Source organism: Pristis pectinata, chromosome 14 (genome assembly GCF_009764475.1).
Source record: "Pristis pectinata isolate sPriPec2 chromosome 14, sPriPec2.1.pri, whole genome shotgun sequence".
NCBI lineage: Eukaryota > Metazoa > Chordata > Chondrichthyes > Rhinopristiformes > Pristidae > Pristis > Pristis pectinata.
This window is the reverse complement of record NC_067418.1, coordinates 19231294-19245411: the sequence shown is the minus strand read 5'-3', so window position 1 is coordinate 19245411 and position 14118 is coordinate 19231294. Positions and strand designations below refer to the sequence as shown.

At 37.8% G+C, this 14118-nt stretch overlaps 1 protein-coding gene across 4 annotated transcripts in view; it reads left to right on the top strand.

Annotated features, from left to right (window-relative positions):
- lrp4 (low density lipoprotein receptor-related protein 4) overlaps positions 1-13003 on the top strand; it is a 341005-nt gene extending 328002 nt beyond the window's left edge. For 2 of the 4 annotated variants that reach the window (XM_052029315.1, XM_052029314.1), the window contains exon 38: positions 7167-11781. In XM_052029315.1, coding sequence (XP_051885275.1) covers positions 7167-7502 — 336 coding nt within the window. In that variant the 3' untranslated portion in view covers positions 7503-11781. Of the gene's footprint in view, positions 1-7166; positions 11782-12892 lie in introns of those variants that run through there. The other 2 variants (XM_052029316.1, XM_052029318.1) reach the window with 2 other exon arrangements.
- Positions 13004-14118: the final 1115 nt, after the last annotated feature.

Sequence of the window (14118 nt, the reverse complement as noted above, 5' to 3'; positions counted from 1 at the left end):
TCAAAATATGTTTGGTTTCTGAATAAAGGTGGTGAGCAGCACTGATGAGTAATGGGATTCTGGTTGAATTTAAGTTATCACCACTTATTGCTGGAATTCAAATGGATGGGTGGAGTACCAACTAGTCAGGATTTTGGTTAAAATAGAAGACTCAGGTTTATTTAAATTGTGTCAATATTACTGTATGTACGTCAACATGAACTGTTTTTCCACAAGATATTTAAAAGTAGCTCATTCATTGATAACAGTCCAAAGAATGATATGCTCTCCATGGTTTCAATCATTCATTTATTCATTTTTGGGGATCTGACTGCAACTGGAAGGCTAGCGTTTATTGCCCATCCCTAATTGTCCTCGAGGGTTGGGATAAGCTGCTACCTATAATGTTTTTAGGGAGGAAATTCCAGGATTTGGACTGAGCAACTGTGAAGGAATTACAATTATATTTCTATATCAGGAAGATGTGTGACTTAGAGGATAACTTACAGGTGGTGTTGTTTCCATGCATCTGAACGTCTTGTTCTTGATGGTGGAGGTAATGGGTGCTGTTATCAGTTGCCAATACAAGTACCTGCAGTGTACCTTGTAGGTTGTTTGTACCTCAGTGATAGTGAGCTAGTGAAAACTATTTATGTGTGTGTATGTATATATATTTGTTTGATAAGAGTTGCATTAGTTTGCTAACATTGTAGAATGGAAGTTTTCATGTGAATACTTCCTTCATGTTTCTGTAGTGAACATTGTTGTTCTGCTCTTCTGTAATATGCAAGTGTTTATTAGCTAATAGAACACAAGAACACAAGCAAATGGGAGCAGAAGTAGGCTACCGTGCCCCTCAAACCTATCCTGCCATTCAAGATGATCATGGCAGATCCATGCTGGCGTTAACTCCTCTTCTGCACCAGTTCTGCATAACCTTCAATTTCTTGACTGTCCAAGTAATAATAACCAAACCAAAAATAATGCTAGGTACAATTACGTATTTGTTTAAATATACAGTAACCTAGATTATGTTTTTCCTTGGATCGACACTTATTTTCTCAATGACTAAGAAATACTGTTTGATTTTTAAATAGTCATCAGAGAATCCAGAATTTGGCCTTATACATTTTGTTATCAATGAACTGAACTACCAATTATACCTTAGTACCAATTTTTAAAAAAAGTGAATTATGTTTGATTGGCTTCCTGTGATCTTTCCATCTTAGTATCTCTGTAGCCTTTGGCACTTTCAGTTATGGAATGCCCCTCCAGTACCTATCTTCAATTGTTGAGCTCCGTGGGATTTCCTTCACTTTATCCTTGCTCACCAATACAGTTATAGTTAGGTCACCTCCACCAATGGCCTCTCTTACAAATCTGTCATCAATACCTTGGGAAACTCTTTGTCCCCAACTTCAGTTCCTCATTGTGCTGCCCTTTGTTAACATCATTTGAGTATATGAAGTCATTTTTTTGCATTCAGCTTTACCGCACCACAAGCTCACTTGACCTCTCCAATGCTTCAGTGATGGAGACTACTTGTCCAACATTGAATGTTAAGTTATATTCTGTTCCCATAAAATTTTGGGAAGATCAACACTGTCAGCTTAATTCCCCACCACAAAACACCAACACTTCCCCAGTCACTGTATCAAGACGAACAAGGTTGTTTGCAACTCAAGTGCCTCATTTAATTACAGATTGACTTCTGCTCCCTGTCACCTCCACAATAAAGAAATCCTTCCTCCAACCCCAAAATGTTGTATTTTTCCTCCTGGCCATCATCTGCTGAAAGTCACATCCATGCTTCATAATACTGAGATACAAATTTCCTGCCACATCCTGTCTTACCCCAGACGCCATTTATCCCTTTCCATTGTTTGTCAGCCTACATTGGATTCCACTCCAGTGTATCAAAATTTTGCTTGGTTATGCCTGGTTCATTCCACCCTCCATTGGTAATTATTCATAACTCTATAGCACATCAAGCCTGTATTGTTGTGGTCTTTGTGGTATGCTTTTGGCCTCCGGGTTCTTTCTTGGAATTATCACCCTAATTCTTTTTCCTTTCCACATTGTTCTCCTTTAAGACTCTTCACATAACTCGTCTCTTAGACTGTTCAATTAAAATTTCAATCTTCAAACCTCCTTGACTAAACTACTAACCCTATTAACTTCAAGCTCTGTTTAGTTATAACAAGACAGAAATAAAAACAGGAAACGCACAAAATTTTAGGATTGTTTCACACCTGTAATAGTGCCATATTTGGAGTGTGACATCAATTTTACCCTAATGATTGCAAGCATCAGCTGCATAAAGGTTGATAGTGGTCTCATCTCTGAGTGAGAAAGCTCCAGGTTCAAGTCCTACTCCAGAGACTAAGCTCAAAAAATCTAGGGAGTGCAGCATGATCAGAAGTTTCATCTTTTGATTAAGACAAACTGAGGCATGCCTGTACTTTCAGGTGAGTGCAAGACATGCAATGGCCCTACTGTGAAGAAGAGCGGGGTTGTTAACCCCTTTGTCCTTTCCAAAATTTATCCATCATTGAGCATTACTAACTTGATTAATTGGTCATTATCATATTACAGTTGGTGAGGGCTGGCTGTGCATCAATTAGTCACAGCATTTCTTATATTAGAATAGTGACTGCATTCATTGGTTATAGAATGATCAGGGAGTCTGAAAGGGATGAGAAAGACATGTTATAAATACACATTATTTTATTGGTTATGTTTAGAATCCTTTTGGGTAGTTTGATTGCTGCAGTATATCTCCAAATTTTGATTGATCAATTATTTCATCTTCATGATCATTCTTGGTCATTACTGAGTTGCCTCTACTTAGTGTTTTATTCATTGAATGCAGTATAATTGTGGCATTTTATTAAAGCAAAATACAGTAGTGAAAACTAAATTGTAGTGTAGCGGTTAGCATAACACTACAGTGCCAACCACCCGGGTTCAATTCTGGCTACTGTCTGTAAAGAGTTTGTACATTCTCCCCGTGACTGCATGGGTTTCCTCTGGGTGCTCCAGTTTTCTCCCACGCTCCAAAGGTGTACGGGTTAGGAAGTTGTGGGCATGCTCTGTTGGTGCCGGAAGCATCGTGACACTTGTGGGCTGCCCCCAGAACACTCTATGTAAAAGATGCATTTCACTGTGTGTTTTGATGTACATGTGACTAATAAAGATATCTTACCTTAAACAGATTGCTGTAGAATTTGAAATTATCAGTGAATGGTGGAAGGCCTGGTTAAACCCTGTAAATTAGATTTTCACCTCCCCAGAAGTTATAGTCGTTGAACTTTGGCTTGATCCCAACTCGATTCTGCACTTAGTTATTGGGATTGAATTTCAAGAAGGATCTCTTAGTCTTGTAAGTGTATAATGTAACTTCTTCAGGAGTATATAGTGGGTTAAGGGATTTAATTATGAAGACAGGCTTCAGTAGCTTGTTTTTTTGTCTCTTGAGTTTAGAAGGCTGAGGCCTGAAACAATTGAGGTCTTTAGAATTATAAAGGAATTTTGTAGGCTACTTACAGAGATGCACTTTTCTCTGGTGGGGGAATTCAGAACAGGGGTTACAGTTGTAAAATAAGATAATGGCCATTTAGGAATGAGATTATTCATACAAGGGATAATAGCAATGAGGATCTCTTTCCCACTAAAATAATGATTAATATTTCCATGCTAGGTTTTTATTAGGTATCAGCTAAATGAAGCTAAGGTGGGGAAATGGGATCTACAGATCAACCTTATTGGAATGGAATGGCAGAATATAGTGTATGGCTTATTTATCTTCTTATTCCTGATCAGAAGGTTGCCTGAGGAAATCCCCAATGCTCTTGCTTCATTTGTGCAGTGATACATTACAATCATGTTTATTCCCACCATCACTGCCATGAAAATATTATCTCTACCCAGTAATTTATGCACCCTTATTAAGCACCCTTTAAGTTCAGAATTAGAGCTATACTCTTGATCCTATGTATGAGCTATTTGTGGTTTGGTGGTGGAGGAGGTAGAGGAACATCAGAAAACCCAGGGCATGTTTCCTTCAGCTGAATTTGATGGATGGATCTGGTTACCACTTTTCTCTGTTGATGAGATATGCCCAGGTCAATTGTGATGCAGTTGGCCTTCAGCATCAGGTCACATCATGGGAGCAAATTGGGTAAGGAGTAAGGAAGAAGAAAGATCTAAGTATTGTGGGCTGTGGGGAAAGATGGTTGAGATTAACAGCAGAGCAGTTAATGGAGACCTGGGAAGAGAGAAGATCAAGATTCTAAGCAGCGTGAAGATCTGAAGTGTAAGGAGGAGGATAATGTGGGAAGGGTCAGAGGTGCAGTATAGGGAATGAGAGTGGCTGAGTGACGTGGTATACGGAATCTCATGGAGAATGGAAAGATACCTTGTGGAGCCAGCACTTCCCACTTCTCATAACACGTCATTCTCCGCCACTTCTGTCATCTCCAACAGGACTCCACCACCAAGCATATCTTCCGCTCCCCACCCCACCCCTTTCTGCCTTTCACAGAGACCGCTCTCTCTGCAACTCCCTTGTTCACTCCACCACCACCCCCCACACCCATCTCACTCCCACCCCAGGAACTTACCATTGCCCTGCCATAGATGCAACATCTGCCCCTACATCACCTCCATCCAGAGACCCAAACAGTCCTTTCAGGTGAGATAGAAATTAACCTGCGCCTCCCTTAATATCATCTACTGCATTTGGTCCTCCAAGTGTGGCCTCTTCTACATTGGTGAGACCAAACACAGACTAGATGACCATTTCGCAGAACACCTGCGCTCTGTCCGTAACTGCGATCTGCATCTCCCCGTTGCCAGTCACTTCGACTCCCCCTCCCACACTATCACTGATATGACAGTCTTTGGTCTCCTCCACTGCCAGGAGAATTCCAAGCGCAAACTGGAGGAACAGCACCTCATTTTCCGTCTTGGAACCTGGCAGCCTAATGGCATGAATATTGAATTCTCCCACTTTAGGTAATCCCCAGCCCCGTTCCCCACACCCCCTCCCCCTTCTTCTCTGCTTCCCTTTCCTAGTCTTTTTTTTAACCCTTTTTTCCCCCTTTGTCTCCTTACCTTTGACCCATCCCCCAGTCGATCTGTTCGCCCCTCCTCCCCCACACCTGCCTATCACCATCTCTTACCTGCATCTACCTATCACCACCTTGTGCCCACCCTGCCTCCCCTCTTTTGTCCACCTATCACTGCTCTACTTTTCCCTCCTATATATTGGGCTTCCCCTTTTCCTATCTTCAGCCCTGAAGAAGGGTCCTGACCCGAAACGTTGACTGCCTGCTTTTCTCCACAGATGCTGCCTGACCTGTTGAGTTCCTCCAGCATTATAGGATTTAGCTTGTTTTGGTTTACTCAGCATTTTTTCTGAGGCCTAGGAAACATGGCTGGCTGAGCTTAAGTAAAATTCTGCGCCACATAAGCTCTGCTACCTGTTCTTTGGAAACGCATTCTATTTCTGCTAAGACTGAAAGGCGATATCTAGTTTTTGGCGCATTTGCGTTCCATTTTACCCAAACGTGGCTTCACAAGACCACAGTAAATGTACGATGCTTCCGGACAATGCTGTCCTTTCGGGTTGTGACATCAGCAGATACCCGAAGCACTAGTAGTCTATTGCTTACTATTATTAGGGGATTAGCTTATGGTTCTTAAAGGGACTGCTATGGGCTGTTTTAAAACAACTTGAAATATTTTTTCCCCATGAGGCATGAGGAGCATTAGGATGGGTAAATAACTGAAGAAAATATCATGAAGGCTTTGTTCCTAAAGTAAGTAAAAAATATAATGAATTATATATGATTTCTTTATTAGTCACATGTACATCGAAACACAGTGAAATGCATCTTTGCGTAGAGTGTTCTGGGGGCAGCCTGCAAGTGTCGCCATGCTTCCGGTGCCAACATAGCACGCCCACAACTTCCTAACCCGTATGTCTTTGGAACATGGGAGGAAACCCACGCAGTCACAGGGAGAACATACAAAGTCCTCACAGAAGGCAGCCAGAACTGAACCTGGGCCGCTGGCGCTATAATAACATTATGCTAACCGCTACACTATCGTGCCGCCCGATTGTGTGGGGAGGGGAACGGGGAAGAAAGCTTTTTCCTAAGTGTTTAAAATTTTGAGTCACTGTGGACATATTTGTTCTCACTTGCACTAATTGTGCTGTGTATTGCAGTTTAATTAAGAAATTGAGTTGAATTGATTTCAATAGAACTGAACTTAAACAGTAGAGTACAATGTGCAGCAATTATTATATTGCATGATTAGCATGAGTGAGGAAAGATGAATTTCTTTGCATGATATTTTACAAATATTGCTGGAAATGATTGGTAGTTAAGGACATGATGTGCTATATAATGTTGTCACACATGCACACACAGTCCACAACACCAAACACCAAAATGCTGCAAATAATGGAAATCAAAATGCAAAATAAAATTACTGGAAATTCTCAGAAGCCCAGTCACTTACTGTGAAGTTTGTTGCAGTAATGACATTTCAGGTCAATGACATATTTCATCAAAAGTGAGAGAAATTACAGATCCAACTGTTTATGACCGGGTATAGAACTGGGGGAAATGGAGCAGAGGGAAAGAACAAAGGAGGTTTATGTTCCGGGGGAATAACAAAATAGATGCGTGTGTGATCAAAGTGGTGGTAATGGCGGGCACAAACAAGTACAAGACTGTATCAATAAGACACTACTAGACCCTGCTGCACAAAATAATGGAACAGTGGTAATGATTTGAAGAAATTGACTCCTGAAGGTTGTAGAGCATCATGTAGAGAAATGAGATGCTGGTTTTTGAGACAGCACTGAACTTTTTTGGAAGAGCATAGGAGATGAAGAACAGGGTGGAGAATTAAAATTACAAGCCACGTGAAGCACCCTGTGGATTGAAATATATATGTCATAACTAGTCTACCACAAAACTGTTTTGATACAATGGAAGCTACAATGTAAAATCCTGAAAATTTAGTAGGTGTGTCTGTCTGTTTTGTGTGTGTTGATGGGAACTGCTTCTGTGAAATTAGATGTGCTGTGGCCAGCTTGCGTGGCAATAATTGTAAAAATAAAAAGGCCGTGTGTCACTGAGTTCAGAGTTGAGCTGTTTGCCATTCCTTTTCAGACTGCTACAGACAGTAGTTACACAAAAGGGAAGATAAAAATTGTCGAAGGCATCTGCTTGCTGTCGAATGACAACATGTATTGGGATGACTTAAAACAGATTAAGAGCACCCGGGGAGGAATTCTTCGAGATCACGTTTGCATGAAGGCAGAAACACTGTCTGTTCAGGGCAGCACGGACTCGCTTGGTGATACAGAGACAGAACAGCTGCTACAGGATGAACCACTGTCAGAGTGTAGCAGCGTAAATACAAGCACACAGGAAAGAAGTGGCATCCCATTGCCTGACACTGGTTGGCAGCACAATTGCAAACCCTCGACTGAAAGTGAGGTCTGATGGGAAATAGCTTTTTTTTCCTTCATGTTCTATGTTCTATTTAAAAAAAATGTTTCTATGGCAACTTCAGACCATGACTGAGCATGCTTCAGACAAGATGGGGCCTCAGATTCTTCTATTAAAATCAAGACACAACTCAACTGGGACTGAATGGTACTACAGGCTGTTACCAATCCATCCTCTGAAAAACAACACAGTACACAAGAAGAATGGATCGAAGCCAAGTGATCGTAACTCTCTAAAAGTGTTTTCAAAATATCTGATACCCAATTTCATTCTCAGATTTATCTGAGGAACAGTTCTGGTTAAAGCATGAATCTACAGGTGATTATCTGCGGCATGCATTAGCCTACTTTTACACTGTAGAGAATTCCGCTATTAAAATGGATATAATTCTGTATGTAGAGCAGAGTACTCCTTTTGGAAAAGGCTTTTCATTCTGTATGCAGGGCTTGCAATTTTTGGTCTCCTGAGGAACAGTATGAAAATCCTTGTAGTCTCAGGTAAGACTTCGGCTACATAAGGGTGAATTTTGAAAGGACATGTTTAGTTAACCCCTTCATCCTCACTTTGGCATCCAGACACAGCTGAGGTTGTAAATGTGACCAGAATCACTGTATTTTCCTCTTGTTTTGAAAAGAGGAGTAAGGAATTGGCAAATACTAATACAGATCCAGCTGCATTTTCCCTTAAGTATCTGTCTCTAAGCACTGATTTACAATTAATAATCTAATTTTTTACTTGCATGTTGCTGCCATCAATAATTCCAAACTGTACTCATGATATCAGGAGATACCTCTTTTAGCCACTATGTACATTTAGATGAAATGTAAAATATTAGGCTGGAGCAAGCTAGTTACATTAAATAGCACAAATTACTTATTATTACAGACTATTATGTTAGTTATAAATATGGGGCAGAATTCAGCATTTTATTATCAAACCCGACATTGTGGTCACAGTGTTACTTTACATTTTTAACTGGAAGTACAGAGCAAGTTCTGGTGAAAGTTATCAATAGGAAGCAGACAACATCATTATAAGCAATTGTATAAGCAGTCATTAAATTGAATTTTCATTGAATTTGAGTGACAAGTGAACATATTAGGGGGAATAAAGAGAATCAAACCATATTGTAAAATTTTCAATTAAAATTCAGGTAGCAAACAAATAAACAACTATTTTAATCAGAATCGATTATCGTAATAACAAATGAGAATTTACTATCTGCTCCACTACATTAAATGTTGTGCCTAGAAATTTAAATTTAAAATTTCAAAGAAAAAGTACAAAAACTTTTGAGTGCAATAAAAAGCAGAAAATGCTCTGCAGGTCAAGCAGCATCTGTAGAGGGAAAGAGAGTTTCAGAGGATGAAAAGTCATTACCTATAATATTAACTCTAATCCCCTCTCCAGAAATGCTGTCTGGCCTGCTAACAATTTGCAGCATTTTCTGTAGCCTTTTTGGATTTCTAGAGTCTGAACTATTTTGCTTTTTTACTTCAAGTCCCCATTTGATTTTTTGACTGAAGAAAAATGAAACAGTAGAACTTACCGTTATTGGCAAATTTCCCTTCCAACTGAAGTGATGTAATTACCAAGTCTACTCTGTAGTTGAAGTCACTTCAATAAAATATATCCTGAATATCCATATAATTGCATAAAGTCAAATTTAAATTTATTTGGAGTCAATCCAATCCTAACCTGAACCCTGAATTTACATCATTATATCTGTTCTGGGTGTGAATCAAGAAGAGCTCTGATTCACAAAATCAGTGTACTGTGGGTGAGAGACACGCTCTGTATTTCTTTTGCTAAAGTTACAATGGGCAGAATTTTTCAATTATTCCCTGTAAGTGGAAGGCACAATGCTGTTAATAATTTACATTAACCTATAAGTGAGACAGCTTTAAATATTTTCAGCACAGCAGATAGATGATCACAATTAAATGTAGGAAAGTAACAGACATAATGTCACAATCATTAACTCAGCATTGCCCCTAAAATTCAGCTTGGGCACTTTTGAATCCATCTATTTTTCATTGAGCTATTTCTGCTGTTCTGCTTGCCTGCTACGTATAAATGTATGTTGTAAATTATTGTTACTTTTATTGAGAGAAGTTTTGATTTTTCCTTAAATTCCGTCCTCCACCCCAAGAGCAAGTGCAGTGATATTTCCATTTAAATATAAAAGTAAAATATTATACTGGTTGGTCTAATTAATGTCACTTTATCTGCCAAATGATTGTAAGTTAGTGATCACAAGTATTTTATGATGCTGGAACTAACATCTGGAAAATATTTTTTTCTCTATCCTAATCCTTCACAAAAACAAAACCGAAGAACAGGAGGCTCCATGTCTCTCCTGTGAACGAAGGAAAAGGAAAACATCCCAATGTATTTCAAATTCTGTTGATACCTCAGCATTATTAATTGCCTCTAAATTCCTATAACACTTTCAGAGTACTATATCCTGCTACTTGTTTTCTATTCCACATCTTCATGCCTATTCCAGTAACATTGTTGCTTTGACCCAAACTTCAAACTTCATTAGTATGCTGCTTGCACGGAGATTTTGATTGTTGTTTTGACAGTGTTGCTTACAGTGAAACGAGGAAAATTATAGCATCATCAATGGATGTAAATTAATTGACTTAAAACTTAATTACAGCCAGATTTATTGTTTCTACTAGGCGAATGAACAATTTGTTGTTGTTCCTTTTCTTCATAATTATTTTGAATCATTTTTTTGCCAACAAATGGTCAATGCTGAAAGTAGAGCCAAGACTCGAGGGTGTTTTGTAGCCATCACACAGCCTGTTTATTTCTTTGACCAAATGACTAACTTTTAGCCTTTTGAGTGCCTAGCATTTGTACCTTTAGTTGAATGTGGTGCTATTTTATCCAGATCATAAGTTTGGGCCACAGCTCTTGATTGTCTACACATCTAAGCATGCATTTTATTTCTAATAATTGGATGTTAATCGAACAAAGACATTTGCTATGTTATTATGACAAAATAGTTTAAATATGTAAATATTTGATAAAACTCCAGGATTATTAAAAATATAAACTGTACTGCCCCTGAAAATAATTTAGATTTTATCCCTGGTTAAATAGTGAAGAACAATTCAAATATTTGCCAGATGCTTTCTTTGCCAATGATAAGAATATTAATATAATAAATATAATTAACTGTCTGAGATGGAATTGCACCAGGCCTTTTAACCCTTTGAGCACTCTGAAATCATTTTATAGCTTTTCAATACAGGAGCTTTTTTTTTAAGAAAAACATTAAAATATTTTTCTTAAAGAATTTTTAATTATTTAATCCTGTATATTGCCTAGTTTTATAGCATGCAACTTGCTAGTTTTGTGAACTTAGGTTAGTCAGTAATAACACGAGAGTTATGTTGTGCAATGTACAGTCTGCCTATAACCAAGAATTACTTAATTCAAATGATCTCTCCGTTTTCACCTTCACTTCCCATTTTGCTGTGTTACTTACATTGCTTAATTCAAGTTGCTTTCATTTTTCTTAAAATGCAAAGATATCTTTCAATTATCAGGAGTAGACTTTATTAGGGAATTTCTGTACTCAATGGGTTAAAATACTTGGGTAGTAACTAACTGTGACAATAACTAATAAATTGGTCTATTTAAGTTGATAAATAATACAATCTTAGGGAATTAACCAATTTTCATGTATAGACTTTTGTTTTTTTTATATAACAACCAGCCCAATTATTCATATTGCCTAGTATCTTAACTAGAACAGCATTTTTTTTGTGTGGAGTACTTCCATTGCACTCACAGGAATATCTTGTATTCCACTTTGTCAACTTAGAAAATACTATAAAAGCATAAATATTTTTAAATTGTTTTGAATATTATGTTACATCTAACAGAAGGGAAAACAAAATAAGTAGATTGAAATATAATACTGCATTTGGACATTAGTCGTGCATTTGTCTTCCAATTGTGTAATAATATATTTTTGTTGAGCAGCTACATAACTAATTTGGGACTTTGTAATTATCCTAAATTAAAATCTGTAATATTTAAGACAGTCTTGAAACTGCTAACTTTGTTCAGATAGAAAATGTTTACAGAACAATTGTTTAGTGTGAGCTATATATCTATGTGTGTACATAAAATGAATTGGTTATTAAAATTGGATGTTTTCTAAATGTTTTATATCCGTGTACTATTTGACACAATGAACTGTGTTTAATCATTATATCTTGTTATCTTAATCAGTTATAACTTCTTTTAAATATACCAATCTTTGTGACTCATAATTTTGACCATCTATTTATAACATTATGTTAGAAAGTGAAATAAAGCAAGGAGATAGAGAGTGTGGGTGGAATATAAACATTTTCATAGTTCTATTGGACCAAAGACTCTGTTTCTGTGCTATAATATTACATTCAATTCAAGTTCAATACTTCCTTGTAGGAGAGAAAACCCCATTAAAATGAAATAAATGAGTACCAAAGACTTCCTGATCACAAAACAAATTATCCAGTTGCATGTTTACATCCAATTTGGACTTCAGCTTTCCCGGTTGTATCCATTTCTAGCTGTTGCAGGTTACTGTGACTAAAGCATTAGATATGTCCATAATTGATTATTTATAGCATCATCATACAACATTTCCTTCATACATAATCATGTGTTCACAATTTATGATGTCACATCATGAGTTCTGACTGACGACTGGCAGATCCTCAGAGGACCTGGGTGAACAACTCAAGTTCAGATCACTCAGGTTTTCCGATACACCCAGAACCAAAGAGGATTACAGCATATCATATCTGTACCAGGTAATCCTATTAAAGTGTTTTCCCCCATAGCCCCATCTTTTTCTATTTTATGCACATTTTGCTTAAAGACTACAATGTTTGGTGCCGCCAATATGTTTGGCAAAGTATTCCATGTTTTATTATTATAAGAGTGAAATTGGTGCAAAACAAAATGAGATGATAATGGAAAAATAGAATATTGATAATAGAAATAAAGGATGGCTTAAGGAAAGACTGTAAACCAATCTGGGACAAAATTGGTTAAAATTATTTTTTAATTTGAAATGATGAAAAGTCATTTTCAGCAATTTAAAGTGTTGTGCTATATTTTAATCTACTGAAAGGTATGCTTTAAAACACTAAAGAATTCTAGTAATAACTGCAGAGTTTATCTGACACTGGAAACAATGACTGAGGATAGCATTCTTTTTGTCCAGAACATGAATAAATTCTGTTTTTGAAGTAGGAAACATGGGTACAGATGGATTATGCCACAGTGAAAGTCACTATCTTCTCACTTCTATTTAGCAATCCAAAAACTGCTCAATGAATAGCTGTGACCTGATTTGTGTCTTTTTGCAGGAATTCCAGAAAGGCTTTGAGAAGGAAAAGATCTGGCACAATGCAGCACAAGCGCATTTCCACCCAGCTTTGAAAATAATGAAAGCCTTTGTTTTAAAATGAAGGGAAGCTGGAATGGGGAAGGGGTCATAAACAAAACTCTCCTGTTGTCCCAAAAGACAGATCCGGGATACTTTAACTCCAGTGTCTCGGCATAATCCCATGGAGTAGGGAGGCAGGGGTTGGTTCCTTTCCCGTTTGCTGATGCAGATCAATTCAACCACAACCAAAGCACAATTTCAGTGGCCATCCACAGGTATATTTTAAGTGAGAATTCTTTTAAAAGTGAAATTGCATTGCTTCTGCAAGATTTTGCTGTTGGAGTGGATCAACAGATAAACTTAAAGGAACATAAATTATAGGGAAACCCCAGGTCCTCTAAGACCTCCCTGGAGAGCAAGCATACATTAAACTACTATAACACTTGCTTTTAATTAGCTAGGGCATAGAACATATGAGCAGGAGGGTTTTGTACAATATTTTTTTAACCTTAGTTATGCCTCAGTTAGAGTATTGTGTGCAGTTCTCATCACCACACTATGGGAAGAATGTAACGGCAGTGGAGAGTGTGCAGAGGAGATTCACCAAGATGTTGCCTGGGATGGAATGTTTCAGCTATGAGGAGACACTGGGAAGGCTGGGTTTGTTTTCTTTGGAGCGGAGAAGTAGGCCAAAGGTTTTGTTGCCTACTTCTTCAAAGAACTTCTCCAGTACACTGCATGATTCTTTGGTTCTCTAAAACTAGGAGATGGTACATCTCTATGACAGCCCCCATGGATAAGCACAACCACCAATATACTGCTGCTGAGGGAACCAGAGGTTTATTGTTCTAGGTCTGTGCACATATTTATGTGATTGATATGTTTTCATCCATTTAGTCTCCTTCTATGGCTGCTCCTCTTTTCTACTTCAGTCTCATGCCAGAATGAAATTTGCAAGGGAATAAAATGCTATATAAAGCTTTTGTAGAGTACAAAATATTATGAACCACAAGAAACAATTAAAAGTAACAAATGGGAGTATCTTTCTGCAGATGCCACCTGACAACATTTTCTGTTTTTATTTCACATTTCCATCATCTGCATTAATATTAACCCTTAGGTTGTGAATACTTTAAGGAACTGCACTAACGACATAGATATTAATAACTTCTATCTGTGTTTCAATTGGTACCTAATGATGAGGGT